We start from the raw sequence: 16,145 nt of genomic DNA on the forward strand, positions 1-16,145 counted from the left end.
CAGCGGGAGTCGACAGCGGGAGAAGCACGCGTCCTAACGTCAAAATAAAATCATATTTTTTATAAAAACACAATGGTGAAGGTCGACATCAAATATACTAAGGTAAGTTTAAATGTTTTCTCTTAAATTCCTTATTGAGTTTTACATAGAGAGTAATTGTTTATCCTAATTATCAACTTAGTTAAACTGAAAGTGACGACAGGACTTAGCTGGGAAGGAGTGGGCGTATTACTACTCAGTAAACAGCTCTGTTTACCCCTTCGGGGACAAGAGCGTGACGATATGTTAATATTGTTGTGAAGACAGGAGTTATATTTACTTAAGTAAACAACTCTTATCACAAATGAGTTACCTACCTATACCTACCTAATGTAATATTACTAATTCCTTACCTAAGGAGTACTTATAATTAATTATATTATTTTGAAACAACAAGAGTGTTTGGGTAGCCGCGAAAATATCAAATATATAATTTATCTAATATATGAAAACAATAGTTAGTGCATATACTTACTAATGTAAATAAATATCAGCGCGAAAAAAAACTTCTATGCTAATATCACTCATGCCTGCCAGTACCTAGTCATACTGGAGTTAAAAGTCTCTTCGTCAAACTTCAAATGTAAGTCATCGGTAAAATGTAAGTAACTGCTATAATGTAAGTCACCAGTAAAATGTAAGTCACTAATATAATGTAAGTCACCAGTAAAATGTAAGTCACCAGTATAACGTAAGTCACCAGTAAAATGTAAGTCAACGGTTACAATGTGCGTTCTGAAATGGCTGTGTAAATCAAATTCCAAGTAAGTAACTGTTTGTTTACATGAGGTAAACAATGCCTAGTTAATGGGAAATCATGCATTCTCTGCACGCCCGCAGTAATACCTCCAAGAACGGATGTATTAATATTTCTTTAACAACATGATGTTCTATTCGAGTTGACAGACTATGTATATGAGAGTTAGGCTAGTAGCCTATCAATTTACGATTCTATCTTAGGATTTATTGTAGCTCTTGAATCAATTGGGCCAGATCTCCGGATTAGTCCGTAAGTCTAAGGCATAATAGACAACAACTTTCTCTCTTCTGATATTTCTTTCAGCGCATATCGCTATCGACCTACTAAGGCCCGTTTCTCTCAAATACTATTATAATCCCTTCAGAAGACAATGATTTTGTACCGGGTACGAGACTTCAGCGCTCGCCATTATGTCCGGCCAAGTAGTTAATGCCATCTGAGGCAAATGTACAATAAATGACGTCAAATAAAACGGATTCCTGTTTCATCCCCTTCTTTAATTGAAATATTTGATGAGTCAGACATTTCAAGGGATTTTTTAGTTCGACACTGTCTAATTTTATTACCCGACTGCGGCGAAGCAAAAAGAAGGGTTATGTGTTTGACCACAATGTATGTGTGTATGCACATCTGTTCCAACCAAACTTCTACACTACCTGTCAGAATTTAACAAATAAGGTGACGCCGTGGTTCTATGCCAATTTGGTATAAGATTTTGCTTACTACGGCATACGACCGCCACGGCTATCTACTAAACTTCACTATTCGAAAGAATTTCAGAGAATTACACCTGTTTTCTGGTTTCACACTTTTTAGATTGTGACCTTTCCGTAGTCGCGTTTTAGTTTTTAAACTTATATTTTTAATCTATCAGATGAACAGAAGACTTACAGTTTCTTATCAGTTGACCTTTCTTGATCCTTGCTACGTGTAGGTAAGTGGAATAACAAGTAGATAATACCTATGTTATATATCTACTCTCTCACGTGATTCGGTGGCATTATGGTTGGCAAGAACAAAATGAGAGCACTTTTCGTATTGGCGATAGTGTTTTATCGCGTGTCTAAACATGGCAAGAGGTATTACGTTATATTAGGTCCATTAACGGAGAAATAACAGGTACGAAAAACATAAAAATTGCGGTTACATTTCGAATTCCTTTGAGTCGCATATAATATTAGGTAGCTTGTATTGCAATAGATCATAACACAATACAACAACGCCCCTGCATCCCCGAATAAGTAGGCAGTGATATATAGTATAAAATATGCACCCACTCCTTGCCAGCTATGTTTAAGCCCTATGTAAAAAGGAGCGAGCACATTGCCATTTACCTGGCATAAAGAGAAAGAGAAAATGTAATATCAAATATCTATGATCCAAACGTGAATTCAAACATACAAAGTCTACTAGATCTTCCAAAGAAAATTAATTTGGCTTATAATTTCATATGAAATCTTAACAAAGATTTAGATCTTGATAAAACGAATATTTGTTATTTGAACTACTCTGAACCAGCGCGGAGTGCATGTTGAAACGATTGATGGAAGAAGCAAAAGAAGTATGTCAGGATCGAATCAATTGGAATTACATAGTCTCTGCTTACCCCGGTACGAAATAGGCGTGAGTATATGTATGTAAAACGCATATTTGTCTTTTATTTCAGTTGTTCATCAACAACGAATGGGTAGACTCTGTCAGCAAGAAGACGTTCCCCACCATCAACCCTCAGGATGAGACCGTCATCACTCAGGTTGCCGAAGGAGACAAGGTAAACAAACTATAATAACATAAGTACGTTATCTTACGGATCATCCGTTATGGACAAAAAGATACACAGCAACCCTTTGATGTCTTATGTTATGTCAGTGGGCTCTGTTTCGACTCTTAAGATGATCCATTATGCGTGCTGTTGTAAGCCAACCTTACTCCTTCCAGAAGCTCAGAACCCTCCGGGGATTTTCACAGGCTTCACAGAGCGAGCAATCCCCTTGATTTGTACCCGTTATGCTGTCACTCCCGGGCATTCTAGAATCACATAGGAAGCAGTATGTTCTTCATCCAGACAGCTCGATGTCTTAAAATAAGACGAAATAATGGCAGCCTATGAGACAGAAAACAACAGATAGGTGAAAATTGATAAATGATTGACTACAGTAATTTATATTATACATCAATGGTATAATCTGTTTATATATTAATATATGTAAGCTCAACAGGTGACTATACATTTCATTGATATGAAAGTTGAGGGCAAAAACCTTTCCTTTGATATTTTTGCGTGCGTTAGACCTAACGACGTTTTTGTGTTTATTTTCCTTAGATGACATTCCATAAACTTAGAATGCTAATGGTTCTCACCCGCGGCTCAATACCTCCTAAAGTAATAATATTACAAAAATGTATTGTCTATTGTATTGTCCTTAGGCCGATGTGGACTTAGCCGTAGCTGCTGCAAAGAAGGCTTTCCATCGCTATTCCGAATGGCGCTTAATGGATGCATCCCATCGAGGTCGCCTCCTGTATAAGTTAGCAGACCTTATGGAGAGAGACGCTAAATACTTGAGTGAATTAGAGACCCTGGATTGTGGTAAACCTGTGAAGCAAGCTGAAGCAGAAATTATTTGGGCAGCAAATATCGTCAGGTTCTACGCTGGCAAAGCTGATAAGATTACAGGCAACACTATTCCTGCGGGTCAGTAATAAATCATCTCATATTGATGACACAACCAAATATGTAAATATACTTAATGATGGTAATATGGCTTTCTCCTTACAGATGGAGAGGTGTTAACATACACTTTGAAAGAGCCGGTTGGCGTGTGTGGACTTATACTGCCATGGAATTACCCGATTCCCTTGTTGACATTCAAGATCAGTCCCGCTTTAGCAGCTGGTGAGTCATATATTTAGGCAATTCGACAACCATTCTCATGATAACGAAAAGTTGTATGACAAATCAGCGAGCTGTAACCAAACCTACCAATTGTTAATGTCATCGGTTAGAGCGGATTGTCCACAGGTTTAATGTCCTTTCGATTTCCTCGTTTGAATGTCAACACTAAACATCATGGGGTGAGGTTATGACAATTAACCTATGACGCTTGTCTAATGCAGGCTGGTGAGTGAACAATAAAACTGCTGATTCGGTTCCAGAACGCAACTGTTGACGTGATCACTAATTAGATGTTCTGTTCTAATATTGTTCCCAGTATGCTTCTTGTGGAACCCTAGAATGGCTTATATTATTGCCAAAGTCGTTTATCAGCAGGATACACCAACTTTGCAGGTGAAGTTGGCATTAGCCCGTAATGTGTTAGTAAGACGTGAACAGCTAGATGCGTACCTACTAGACAGCGTAGAAACTAAGAGCCCCAAATAAAGGAAAGTGGATGAATAGGGCACAGGTCTTTATCCTGTTATCTGATTATGTAAGCTGACAAAATAAATAATGCATATAAACAGAAGGTATTGTAATCGTTCCCCAGGATGTACTGTGGTCGTAAAGCCTGCAGAACAGACTCCACTTACTGCTTTGGCTATGGCTGCCCTAGTGAAAGAAGCTGGCGTCCCTCCAGGAGTACTGAACATCGTCAACGGATATGGCCCAACTGCTGGAGCTGCTATTGCTAAGCACCCTGATGTCGACAAAATCTCTTTCACTGGATCCACTGAGGTAAATGTGCTATAATGAATTGAAAAATCCTACTTGATTGTTACTTTAATCCCTAATGTGGGCGGAGCCGCAAGTAATCAGAAGACCTCTCATAATCTTCACAGTTATGTTTAGAGCATTAGCTCTAAAGATTCTCACATAAGATCACCGATATACAAATTTAACTTTAGATGGCATCAAATTTCATAAAACACTAAAATAATACTCTTAATTTAGTATTGGTAATTGTATTACCGAGCGTCATAAGCGCTTTCGTAAGCGTGGATATCCATTACATAAATATTACTTGCTTATATTATTAGGTGGGCCGTCTTATAATGAATGTGGCGGCTGCTGAAAATCTGAAGCGTGTCACACTTGAGCTCGGAGGCAAGAGCCCTTTGGTGGTCTTCAACGACGCTGATGGTAAATATGATTTTCTTATTACATAGCAGAAATCTATGTTCCTACATTTTTTTTCCTACAAATGTTGTTCCAAGTAGTTTCCTTCTATAAATTCCATCACACCAGCCTTATCAACCAGAATTCCAAGAATTAAATACATGTTATGAAGATTTAATTATATTTCTTTGATTTTTGAGGAGACACACAAACACTAACTTATCAGACAGTCATCTTCACGATGTACACCTTATAAAATAGCAGTTTATTCAAATTAGTCTCAGTTTCAACCTAGATACCCTTTTAACTAATCGGATCAGCCAGGGCAGTAAAAATACGCGATGAAAACCATAGGTACCTTTATATTTTTATAATATGAAAACTATGGATGAAAATACCAAAAATGAGATATAAGAAAAAATTGTTTATTAAACTTCTTCGACAAAATCCAACAGCATTTTTATGACAAGTGTAGGTATTTTGACATTTGATAAAATTCTCACTCAGTCAAAAATAAGTCAAAGAAGTTCATAGCAAGTTCAAAGTCAAACTGAGTCAAACAAATCCTGTATTCAATGCAACGACCAAAATCATTCTCATCTTCAAATAATTTCAATAGATACTCCATAAAATGAAATTATTTGTAGCAAGAAGACGTAGGTAATCTAGAGTTGGGATGGATCTTAGAAACATTGCAAGGCATGTCACGCACGCCATGCGCCGCACGCTTCGCAATGTGTGTACGTTCATATTCCCGGCGAGGCATATGCTACGCACGTATAACACATATCATGGCGTGTAGCGTGGGTTAGGTATTTTATTCAGTACTTACCAATGAAATCAGAGGACGTTACGGTTCGCCTTTCAAATTTCCATAACAAAAATCTTTGTAACGATAAGGACTATGTATATTAGTATCCTGTTATTTGAGTCATATTATTTTGTAAGTAGGTACGTTTTATTGCCTTCGATCACGTTGATCAGCTGAAATAAATCTCATGTGTCGTCTGTCCTGTCGTGTACAAATAAATAAATAATTGATTGTAATTAACAGTTGAAAAAGCCGCAGCACTCGCGCACAGGGCTGCGTTCGCCAACGGTGGTCAATGCTGCGTGGCTGGTACCAGGACCTACGTGCAGTCCGGCATATACGACAAGTTCGTCGCGAAAGCTGCGGAAATCGCCAAGAAGAGAACCGTTGGAAATCCTTACACGGACGTACAACAGGGACCTCAGGTATGTATGTAACGTACATTAGTATTAACATCGTCGCCTTAAATGTCACAACAACTACATAGTTACTTTCCGTAACAAGTATTATAATGTAAGTAAGTATTTACTTTGAGATTTAAGTTTGTGATTTTATTTGTAGGAAGTAATCTCTGGAACTACTGAACCGATTAAAAGAAATATTTCACCAGTAAAAAGTTACATTATTCCTGTTAATGCAAATTTTATAACGAAAAAATCCACGCGGGCGATGTTCACGACATACAATTTATAATCTGTGCCTACTACATGTGTGTACTTACTTTAATTTCATTCGTCCCTTTCAAAATAAAGTCGCGAACGGAGCTGCAAGAAAAATCCTATTTTTATGTAAATTTTTACTATAGAAATAAATGTCTCCCTGATCTTGGTCCTTCGAGCCGGAAATAATATATAATGTATAGATACTCGTACCCTTACAACAAAGTCAATAGTTCTTTTTTTATTTTAGTACGTAGTTTCTATGTTCTATGTATTTGTTTACACCTGATTACATATATAATAAGTACCTACATAAATTAACATTTATTTCATAGTCTGTCGAGTCTCGGATATAGCAAGTAACGTACATTTACATAAATGTCGACTTCATTTTACTCAGAAGTTTAACACACCAAGATATTTGTACACTCGCCACTTATTAACAATCTCATAATGAATAAACACAAACATCTAAGATATTAGGGAAGCGCTGTATGAAAATAATATCTATATATTACTTACGTATATTATCCCGGCTGCATTACCAGTCGTTAATAAGCATCAATCCGCACTGGACTCGCGTGATGGTTTAAGGCCCGATCTCCCTATCCATCCATAGGGAAGGCCCGTGCCCCAACAGTGGGGACGTTAATGGGCTGATGATGACGATATTATTATAGTAATATATAAATGCTTATGATCAGATTTATGTACCTCCTTACTTAAATCAACCAATAACTTCTCAATAGTTCTCAACTTGTACAATTATCATTGTACTTATTCTGATTGATTTCTTTCAAAAATATAATGCTCTCCTTTTATGAACTTGGAGAGAAGTATATCTATTCCTTATGTCATTGCATAAAGCGTCGCTATTAATTTGGAGTAAGGAATACTCTAAATCGGTGCACAATTAGTACTAGACAACACAATAACGTAACCTAATAACCGTAACTAATTCTACAATAAAGTTTGCTTCCAATTCATGATCTTTGGAAGGCCTACGTGGTGTGTGATTAAAACCGTTAAAGGCTTTAGGACTATTTGGTGAAACCGGTCTACGATTATTTCTAAATAAAATGTTTCATTTTGACAGATTGACCTAGACATGTTCAACAAGGTGATGGGTTACATTGATGCTGGCAAGAAGGCTGGCGCCAGGTGCGTGGCTGGTGGTAACCGACAAGGCAAACTTGGCTACTATGTGGAGCCAACGGTATTTGCTGACGTCAAGGATGACATGAAAATTGCTCGTGAAGAGGTACAGTACAAGAACATTACTTTTTCAGACCCTAATAAATAATTTGGCACTAAGACTCCCTCAGTGTTATTACAAAAACTAAAACTAAAATATATTTTAGGTTTCAAAAGTTTAACTTTAAGTTTCCTTTGGCAATCTATGCACCAACATTACATGTACCCCATTTTTACGGTTCTAAAGTTGTTGTTGAATATTTAAATCAAGGCCTAATACTTAATGTCGAAGCCTAAAAAATAACCTTGCCTTTTACCAAGGCAAACATAACTCGCAGCATACGATACCTATAATATTAAGATGTGAGTCGACTGCGTCGGAGATAAAACCGTCTATACCAAACATGTAATCTCTCTAAGCGCCTAGGGCGCCAAATGTCATGTTAATAGTTTTATCAACATTTACTTTTATGCATTAATACTCGTATATTATATTATACCTATTGTATTGTAGAAGTATACTTTTATTCATTTTACCTCACTCTTCTTTACACTATTTTACACTGGAGACCACCACAACTTCAGACTGCCAGGAAAATGATGATCAATGTTCGTACTTCTGCTTTTTAGATCTTCGGCCCCGTCCAGAGCATTCTAAAGTTCGATACTTTCGAGGAAGTAGTGAACCGTGCCAATGACACCAACTACGGCTTAGGAGCTGGTGTAATCACCAAAGACATCAGCACAGCCCTGGCCTTCGTCAAGCAGGTGCGCGCTGGCACCATATGGTAAGCTCTCCTAGTCTTCTCTTGTGTGAATCGTAAGGCTAATTACTGACCTCATCAACCCAGTCAGGGTTGAGCCGCCAGAAGTATCTGACTAGATCAAGTAACGACTCCATATTAACTTATCTAAAAAGCAACCGGGCATAACATACATTCTGAAGCACGGATCAATCTTGCTTTTGGACAATCGAATTATCAGCCTGCAATGACAGTGATTTCGAGACATTCTCCAGGATTGGACCTCAGTATGCTCTATTCAGCCCACGGACACTAAAGATGTTTTACCATATTCCAGGGTCAACACTTACGAGCACGTAGCTGCCCAGACTCCATTCGGTGGTTTCAAAGAATCTGGAATTGGCCGTGAAATGTAAGTATTGCAACGGTGTCGACCTTAGTGATTGACATCCTCAATCTGATTATAATTTTATTTGACATTGTAAAGAAATGAAAATAGGTAGTGTACTACGGTTGTTGTTCTCTCAACCTGACATTTTTTTTCAGTTTGTTCTCCGATCACTTCGACAATGGCCGTTATGGTTGTAAGATTAAGCGACCCATTGCCATAACCTAAAAAAATGATTTTAATTCTCTCTGATTTCTCTCCTCTGCCATTCCATTCCACGTTCTACTTCCATTGTAGTTCTTTATTTTTTACACAAACCTTTTTTTTAAATGACACACAAAAAGCTAAATCAATCAGTTTAAAAGCAGCATAAAATGACCACGGTTCATTACAACCATTCCAGACTTTAATACCAAATGTGGGTACAGGTTGCCATAGGTGACTTATGTGCTTATGACTCTACCCCATCTTTGAATTACAAGTGCGAGTTATGATAATTATGATTGTCAGCCAATTACATGACTTTATAGTATACCGATCAACACACTTTTTCATGTTCTTTTCTTTTTGTTTTGATCAGGGGTGAAGACGGAATACTGCCATACTTGGAGAGCAAGACTGTGACCATAGACCTTCCAAAGAAACCTCTGCTGTAACTCGAAGATCAAAGTTCTTTCCTATACTGTAACCTAAGTACTAACCCTGTGCTAATCATATTCGTAACTTGTACTCATGAAATATATTTAAATAAATAAGTGAAACCATAAGATTTGTTTCAGTTTAATAAATAAATCAACTAGTAACACTTAAGTATTTACAATCAATAAATTAACTTAATAAATTAACAATTATAACAAGTTTATCTTCAGTCGAAAGGACAGGCTTCCTCGTGGTCCAAACTTACGCAGTACATCCCTCGAGCCCTGTAAACAACACAAAACAGATTGTCCAATATTAAAGCATTAAAACTGTCTATAAGAAGACTATGGTTCTGGACAGACGGACCGTATTTCAACTGCACTCCGACTGCCAAATTGCAGTTCCGATGCAGTTTGAATGCAGTTGACACGACTGCAATAGAACTGCAAACCAAACGTGCAGTCCGATTGCAGTTCAGTTGCAGTCGGCGTGCAGTCGTGCTGCACAGTTGGTTTGCAGTTCTATTGCAGTCGTGTCAACTGCATTCAAACTGCCGCTGAACTGCGATTTGTGGTTGGATTGCAGTTGAAATGCGGTCCGTCTGTCTAGAGCCCAAGTAAATATAATGTTACCAAATAATGTTTCCACTATAGATTTAGATTGGTTTCCACGACCTTTGGAAAAAAGTACCTATTTCCAATAGTTTTAGTATCAAAATCTACCTTAGACACTCTTCTGTTGGATATCCAGTTGTATATGGAACACTTTGGATATATAAAAAGCAAGAGGTGATTAGCGCAACGCCCATAATAGCCATCTAGTTAGGAAAGACGAACGATCCCTCAAGTCGGTTTTTGTCCCTATTTTTTTCTGGGAAGATAAACAGCAAATGCGTGCTTTTAATAAAAAGACAAGCAACTGATGAATACTTACGAATCAGGGGTGTCTTCGCTGACCCGCAGAGCTCGCCTGTTGTAGTGGATACCCCAACGTCCACGCTCTTTCGGACAAGTGGTGTCACAAGGCACGCCGACCATGCGAACTTTTTTCTTGATGCTCGCGGCAAAATAACATGAACTCATGAAGTGGCTACATCGAGCTATACCTGTATATAATACATTGAGGTAAGAAGTAGTTTAGTTGCATATTGACTAGGATAATAGAAAAAAGGAAGAGATGAACTGAATGATTTTATTAATTGGCGATTCAAAGCAGAATATACTGGGTTATTTAATATCTAAGTAATACATCTCAGATCTCCAGACTAGAGTTGCTCCAGAATTCGAACCCCCCGGTTTGCATGTTTCTCCTTCAATGCAACGCAAGAGTTCGATGGTAGAATATGCTCCATAAGTTCTTTCGGTGAAGCCTTCTGTGCCAAATGAAACGTATATTATAAAACGTTAAGAAAAAGAACGAGTGAGTGCAGTTTTCACTATCACCGTTGGCTCGATACGGCTCACCACCCATCACGTTGGTCTCACAGAAAACTCAGTGAGGTGTGGGTACTTAGTTTATCTGTCTACCCCATTAGGATATAGTCGTGAGTTTATGTCTGTTATGTTACGAAAACAACTTACGCATGAAATGTCCCTTGCAGCCGGGCTGCAACCTTCCACCGTTCACGCAGAAGTCAGCGTGGCCGACCAGGCCAGTCTCGCCCAGGAAACCGGCGTTCGTATGGATGACCTGCACCACGTGAGCGTCATCTCTTCCAAGCCGAAACAGCCGGGAGCCATATGCTGATACTAGAGGGCGAGCTGGATCTAGACCTGAACAAAAAAAATATATTTCAATCCAAACTCAAATGCTGGAGCGCAAGAATTGGGTAGTTTCCTAGGTCAAAGATAAATTATGAAGTTCTGATTACTAAATGGGTGAATCTCAAAATTTCAAGTTTGGTGGCGAAATTTTATATTATTTTTTCGTGAAAAATTGGGTTCCGACATGAAAAAGATCCAAAAGTATCCTCGGTTCCGACATGAAAAAGGAATTTTTCAATTCCCAATTTTCCCAATTACCCCAATTTTCCACGAAAAAATTATATGACAGTTCCAAACTTGGCACATTTTGATATTCACAAAAAACTTTTTCTTTTTTTCTGTTTAACTTACGAATTTCAATAAAGTAAAATGTAATAATAGTGCGACATTTTTTATATGACGTCACAGGTTGCTTTTTCATACAAATTCCATAGTAATTTCGTGTTTTGACTTTTATTAAAAAGTAACTGATTTGACTAGTTGGAAACCATCCTATTCAGTATAATTTGAAAACAACCGATCTATGTTCCAATTTTCATCAAACCAAATTGAAAAAGACAGAGAGAGACAGAGTGTTACTCCCTTGTTTTATAATATTAGTATGGAAATCAGAAATCAGAATCATTTATTCAATGTAATTATCATGGATAAACTTGTTGAAGGTCAATGTAACATTTTTGAATTTACGTCATTTCACAAGGTGTTATGGCTGAGGAGAAGAAATGACAAGAAACTGCAACAGCAACACATCTTTTAAATCAATGAGGGTACATTACAAGTTATTTAATAACTAGAGAAACACATTCAATACTAGACATTTTTATCATTTAGGTAATCATTAATCTTGTAATAAACTTTTTTACATAAAGTAAGCTTCACGTGAGCTTTAAATTTATTCTCTGACAAATTTAAAATATTATCTGGTATTTTATTGTCAAAACCCCAAAAAAGATGAATTTAATTTACTTAATCTAGATATGGCTGGGGACAGGGAGGAGTGGAAGAAGGGAAGAGAGGCCTTTGCCCTGCAGTGGGACATTGAGGGCTATTAATAATAATAATAATAATAATAGATATGGATATGGAAGTTTGTTAAGTGTGTATTGTATTTATTCCGTGGTTTAGCGCAAGACTTAATTTCAAATTGAAGACTGTTTCATACATACTTATATATACTCATACATACTACGTAAGTATACTTATACTTATGTAGAGAAAAGTAGAAAAAATAAGTCGCAAAAGGCATTTTCAAATTATTGGCGTAGCTGCGGCGGTACGCCCAAGCAGTTTATTGAACATAATTCGATTTGATAGTAACTTTTTAAATTAACTAGCGTGTGGGGCAGTGAAGCAGCATGGTGGAGTATGCTCCGTAACCTGTCTGATCGATCGATGGAGAACAGATATACCAACCATTCACATACTATCAGAATGTAACAATGCACTTTGACTAATATTGCAATTAAGTACAATAGATATTTGCAGACTATTTTTTTTAATGTTCCTTCTAGCTGAAAGAGAAAGTTTTATTTTGCACAAAGATAGACATAGTTGTAAGTATTTATATAAATAATATAGACTAGGCAGCGAGCAAAATTATGTAGGTACGATAAGCGGCATAAGTCCAATCAGGTTCTTAAAAGTAATTTTACTGATTGCACTTAAGACTTCTGTAGTAGACCAAAAACACCTACAAAAACATATTTTTTTATAATTATGACAAGTATATAATAATAATAATAATTCACCACTGGTTCATAATTTCACCACTGGTTGCAAATAATTCGCTGGGCTCAGTGACTGAACTTTTGCTCTTTGATTGTACAATTGTTCATTGGGTTAAAAGGGCGTCTCTTGAAGGGTCAAGAACTGGAAATGAACTTAGTATACTACTACAGCGACGGAAAATGGAGGGTTATGTGTTTAAGCGCAGTGTTTGCATGTATTTATGTTCCCCTTGATACTATTTAGAGCGCAATTTTTCCGTAGTTAGGTTAGGTTTAAATTGAACTTATTTTCACGCAAAAGCCATAATGCTACTCTGTATCCTGTTTGTTAGTTACTTAATTAAGTCAAATAATAATTCTCAGAAACAATAAACATTATCGGGACACAATTTATACGACACCAAACAAGAACACTATACCTAGGTACATATCTCCATATACCACGCATGATAACAGACAATTTACGCAAATAATTATAAATATGAAAATATAATATGACAATGATAATGGATTGTGAGGAGACATTTCGGGCGTGGCTAGTTTTACCGACAATCATTGTTATAAAGTAGATAGCTTGACAACGAATTGTCGAAAAATAATCATTTCGGTGGTCTAAGAATATAACGACACAGTTTCCAAGAATATAACAGCCTCTATGGAAAACAACTTACCAACTTAGACAATAGTGAAAGTTTTATCGAAATCGGCTCAGTAGTTTTAAAGTTGGTCAAAAAACAATAGTACCAACCCAAACCAATAACAAAGATCTCGTTGATGTCTTTTGTATAAAGGATCTTTTAGTAGGGAACAGCAAGACGTTGGAATTCGTTTAATATAATTGCAATAACTATTGGATTAAGAGCCTCCGTGGTCTAGTGGTTAGAGCATTAGGCTCACGATCTGGAGGTCCGGGTTCGATTCCCGATGGGGACATTGTCGAAATCACTTTGTGAGACTGTCCTTTGTTTGGTAAGGACTTTTCAGGCTTGAAAAATCTGATTGTCCGAAAAAGTAAGATGATTCCGTGCTTCGGAAGGCACGTTAAGCCGTTGGTCCCGGCTATTAGCCGTAGTACCTCCACCAACCCGCATTGGAGCAGCGTGGTGGAGTATGCTCCATATCCCCTCCGGTTGATTGAGGGGAGGCCTGTGCCCAGCAGTGAGACGTATATAGGCTGTTTATGTATGTGTTGGATTAAGAATCGTTTAACTTAGGGAATCATGCAAGTTCCATCAAAATCAGTTTAGTACTTTTCATGTTATCGTCAAAAAAACATTAATCTCGCATTTCGACTAAGAGTTGGCGGGTAATAATTATTTTTAGTGTAGCCTACAGTTGTGTGTTGCTAAAATATTAAAAACCGCCGGAATTTTGTTTACTTTCAAAACCAATTGCACCGGTTTGAATTCTTATGTAACGATGATACCAAACAGTGCACCTACCGTATGTGTCAACATAATGCCCGACCGATAACAACAATTGTTATCTTAACAAATGTTAATTTCAATTCTAAAAATACACCGTGACATTTATCACGATGCAGTAGAGCTCAAAATAAATCGCCTTTAACTTTTACACAGTATCACATAAATCAATTACAAAATGGAGATTAATTCAACCTGTTAATGGAATTTAGACTTTATTGCGATCATGCTAAAGTGTTATACCACCCAAGTTCAAGTTCAAAATCTATTTGTCAGTCTCAGTCGACCGGCGACCACGGGTAGGAGAGGACGTCTATATAGAACATTCTAATTCTAATAAACAGGAAAAATGGTGAAAGTGGACGTTAAATACACTAAGGTATGTGTTTATTTATTTTCTTCACTACTTTATTGGCAAATGGCCTAGTAGATGATTATACAGGGCTATTTTTGATCTGGATTCCAGACAGTAATGCCTAGACTAGGGTGTGGAATTCAACTAGTTTTGTATCCTACCGGGATAAGCAGAAACTAGGATGTCAGTATGCTTCGATCTTGATCAACTGGGCACCCTCAGGCCTGTTATCTTAAATATTGTACGGTCACGAGCATTAATATGTATACACTTTGGTACTACGTCACATTAACTTTTTTGACAAATTGAACTGTAAGTCTCACTAAATGTCAAATATGTTAGTGCGACAGAGTCCTAAAGTGGGTACATTATATTGCTCATGACTGTACCGGGTGAGAGCCTTCAGCGGTCCCCATTTGTCCGGCCAAGTAGTTAATGCCATCTGCGGCAAATCTACAATAAGTCACGTCAAAAAAAAATGAAAATGTTTAGGTTAGGTAGTATTTATGTATGAAATTATTGATGCAATACGTTAAGGTACTATAAAGGACTTTCCAGGCTTCGTTCCTCAAAAACAATATAGATGGCGCTGTACAGATTTTCCTTTGTTTAACCTTCTAATTTCATGGATTATGCATCTTTTATCGTTGGTTTTGGGTATAAATGATGACCCTTTTTTATTACAACCAGGCACAATTACATCTTCCACCCATTATTATTCTGATCAAAATAAAGAGAAGCAATGTAGGTAGCAACATAATTCTAATAATGTGATCCCAATATCAAGCAACAATTATTTTTACATATGCTTCCGTCATTACAATGTATTTTGGAATAATTATGTACCCGAGTAATGAGTAAATAGGTAATTATCACGTTTAAGCGTACAGTCATGAGTCATGAGCAATATAATGTACCCACTTTAGGACTCTGTCGCACTAACATATTTGACATTTAGTGAGACTTACAGTTCAATTTGTCAAAAAAGTTAATGTGTCATGGTACCAAAGTGTATACATATTAATGCTCGTGACCGTACAACGCCATCTACATTGTTTTTGGGGAACGTAGCCTGAAGAGTCACTCATTGATTTAAAATAGTTGTGGGTATACCCATTTACTCATGATATTGAATACCTGCCTCACTACATACACACCTTTTATAGTATTTGCAAAGTAAATTGTGAACACCGACCGCTTTTTAAACATTAACGATGACTAACTCGATTTAGCAGCGTAGGAACAGTTTTCTTTTTTAAAGAATATAGGGTCGCGTTTAACAAATAAAAGAGAAGGTGCAGGTCGTGTCGAATCGGGAGGTGAAGGTTTTGGCGGGAAGAAGAGAGGAATGGCGATTACTCCACCGACAAGAGCGCAGCTCTTAAATAGAGAGAGAGAGAGAGGGTCGCGTTTGACATATCTGGCACGCAAAACATATATTATAAAAAGAGCTTTAAGTATTACCAACTAACCCTCATGCAAATGAGACCATAGTACAAGAACGAACAATTTGAAAGAGAAAAGCAGCCAACGTCCTTACTATTAAAGAGTTTTTACAACGGGACCATTCCCGGAAACGGCACATC

General features: G+C 37.2%; 3 protein-coding genes across 4 annotated transcripts in view; 2 read left to right on the forward strand and 1 right to left on the reverse strand.

Moving 5' to 3' along the window:
- LOC126368428 (aldehyde dehydrogenase X, mitochondrial-like) lies at positions 1-9,418 on the forward strand. Its single transcript, XM_050012425.1, has 11 exons — positions 1-102; positions 2,466-2,570; positions 3,227-3,494; positions 3,579-3,695; positions 4,288-4,475; positions 4,778-4,880; positions 5,911-6,092; positions 7,423-7,587; positions 8,151-8,308; positions 8,601-8,675; positions 9,232-9,418. Exons 1-11 carry the CDS (start codon positions 73-75, stop codon positions 9,305-9,307), a joined length of 1,467 nt encoding a protein of 488 aa, XP_049868382.1. The 5' UTR covers positions 1-72; the 3' UTR covers positions 9,308-9,418.
- The window catches only part of LOC126368427 (aldehyde dehydrogenase X, mitochondrial-like), a 24,345-nt gene continuing 8,203 nt past the window's right edge, over positions 4-16,145 (forward strand). The window contains exon 1 of one of the 2 annotated variants that reach the window (XM_050012424.1): positions 4-102. In XM_050012424.1, the coding sequence (XP_049868381.1) occupies positions 73-102 (30 nt within the window). In that variant the 5' untranslated portion in view covers positions 4-72. Of the gene's footprint in view, positions 103-14,480; positions 14,584-16,145 lie in introns of those variants that run through there. The other variant, XM_050012423.1, reaches the window with a different exon arrangement.
- LOC126368462 (lipase member H-A-like) overlaps positions 9,509-16,145 on the reverse strand; it is a 27,828-nt gene continuing 21,191 nt past the window's right edge. The window contains exons 6-8 of the mRNA XM_050012475.1: positions 10,871-11,062; positions 10,224-10,395; positions 9,509-9,574 (exon numbers count right to left, since the gene is read on the reverse strand). Of these exons, the coding sequence (XP_049868432.1) occupies positions 9,517-9,574; positions 10,224-10,395; positions 10,871-11,062 (422 nt within the window). The 3' untranslated portion in view covers positions 9,509-9,516. The remainder of the gene's footprint in view (positions 9,575-10,223; positions 10,396-10,870; positions 11,063-16,145) is intronic.

Source organism: Pectinophora gossypiella, chromosome 7, assembly GCF_024362695.1.
Source record: "Pectinophora gossypiella chromosome 7, ilPecGoss1.1, whole genome shotgun sequence".
NCBI lineage: Eukaryota > Metazoa > Arthropoda > Insecta > Lepidoptera > Gelechiidae > Pectinophora > Pectinophora gossypiella.

What these genes read in the sequence shown, in the direction of transcription:
- LOC126368428 (XM_050012425.1), top strand. Translation starts at nt 73, where the DNA reads ATGGTGAAGGTCGACATCAAATATACTAAG. An exon ending in ACGTACAACAGGGACCTCAG is followed by an intron (nt 6,093 to 7,422) that starts GTATGTATGTAA and finishes TCATTTTGACAG; the next exon opens with ATTGACCTAGACATGTTCAA. An exon ending in TGAAAATTGCTCGTGAAGAG is followed by an intron (nt 7,588 to 8,150) that starts GTACAGTACAAG and finishes TCTGCTTTTTAG; the next exon opens with ATCTTCGGCCCCGTCCAGAG.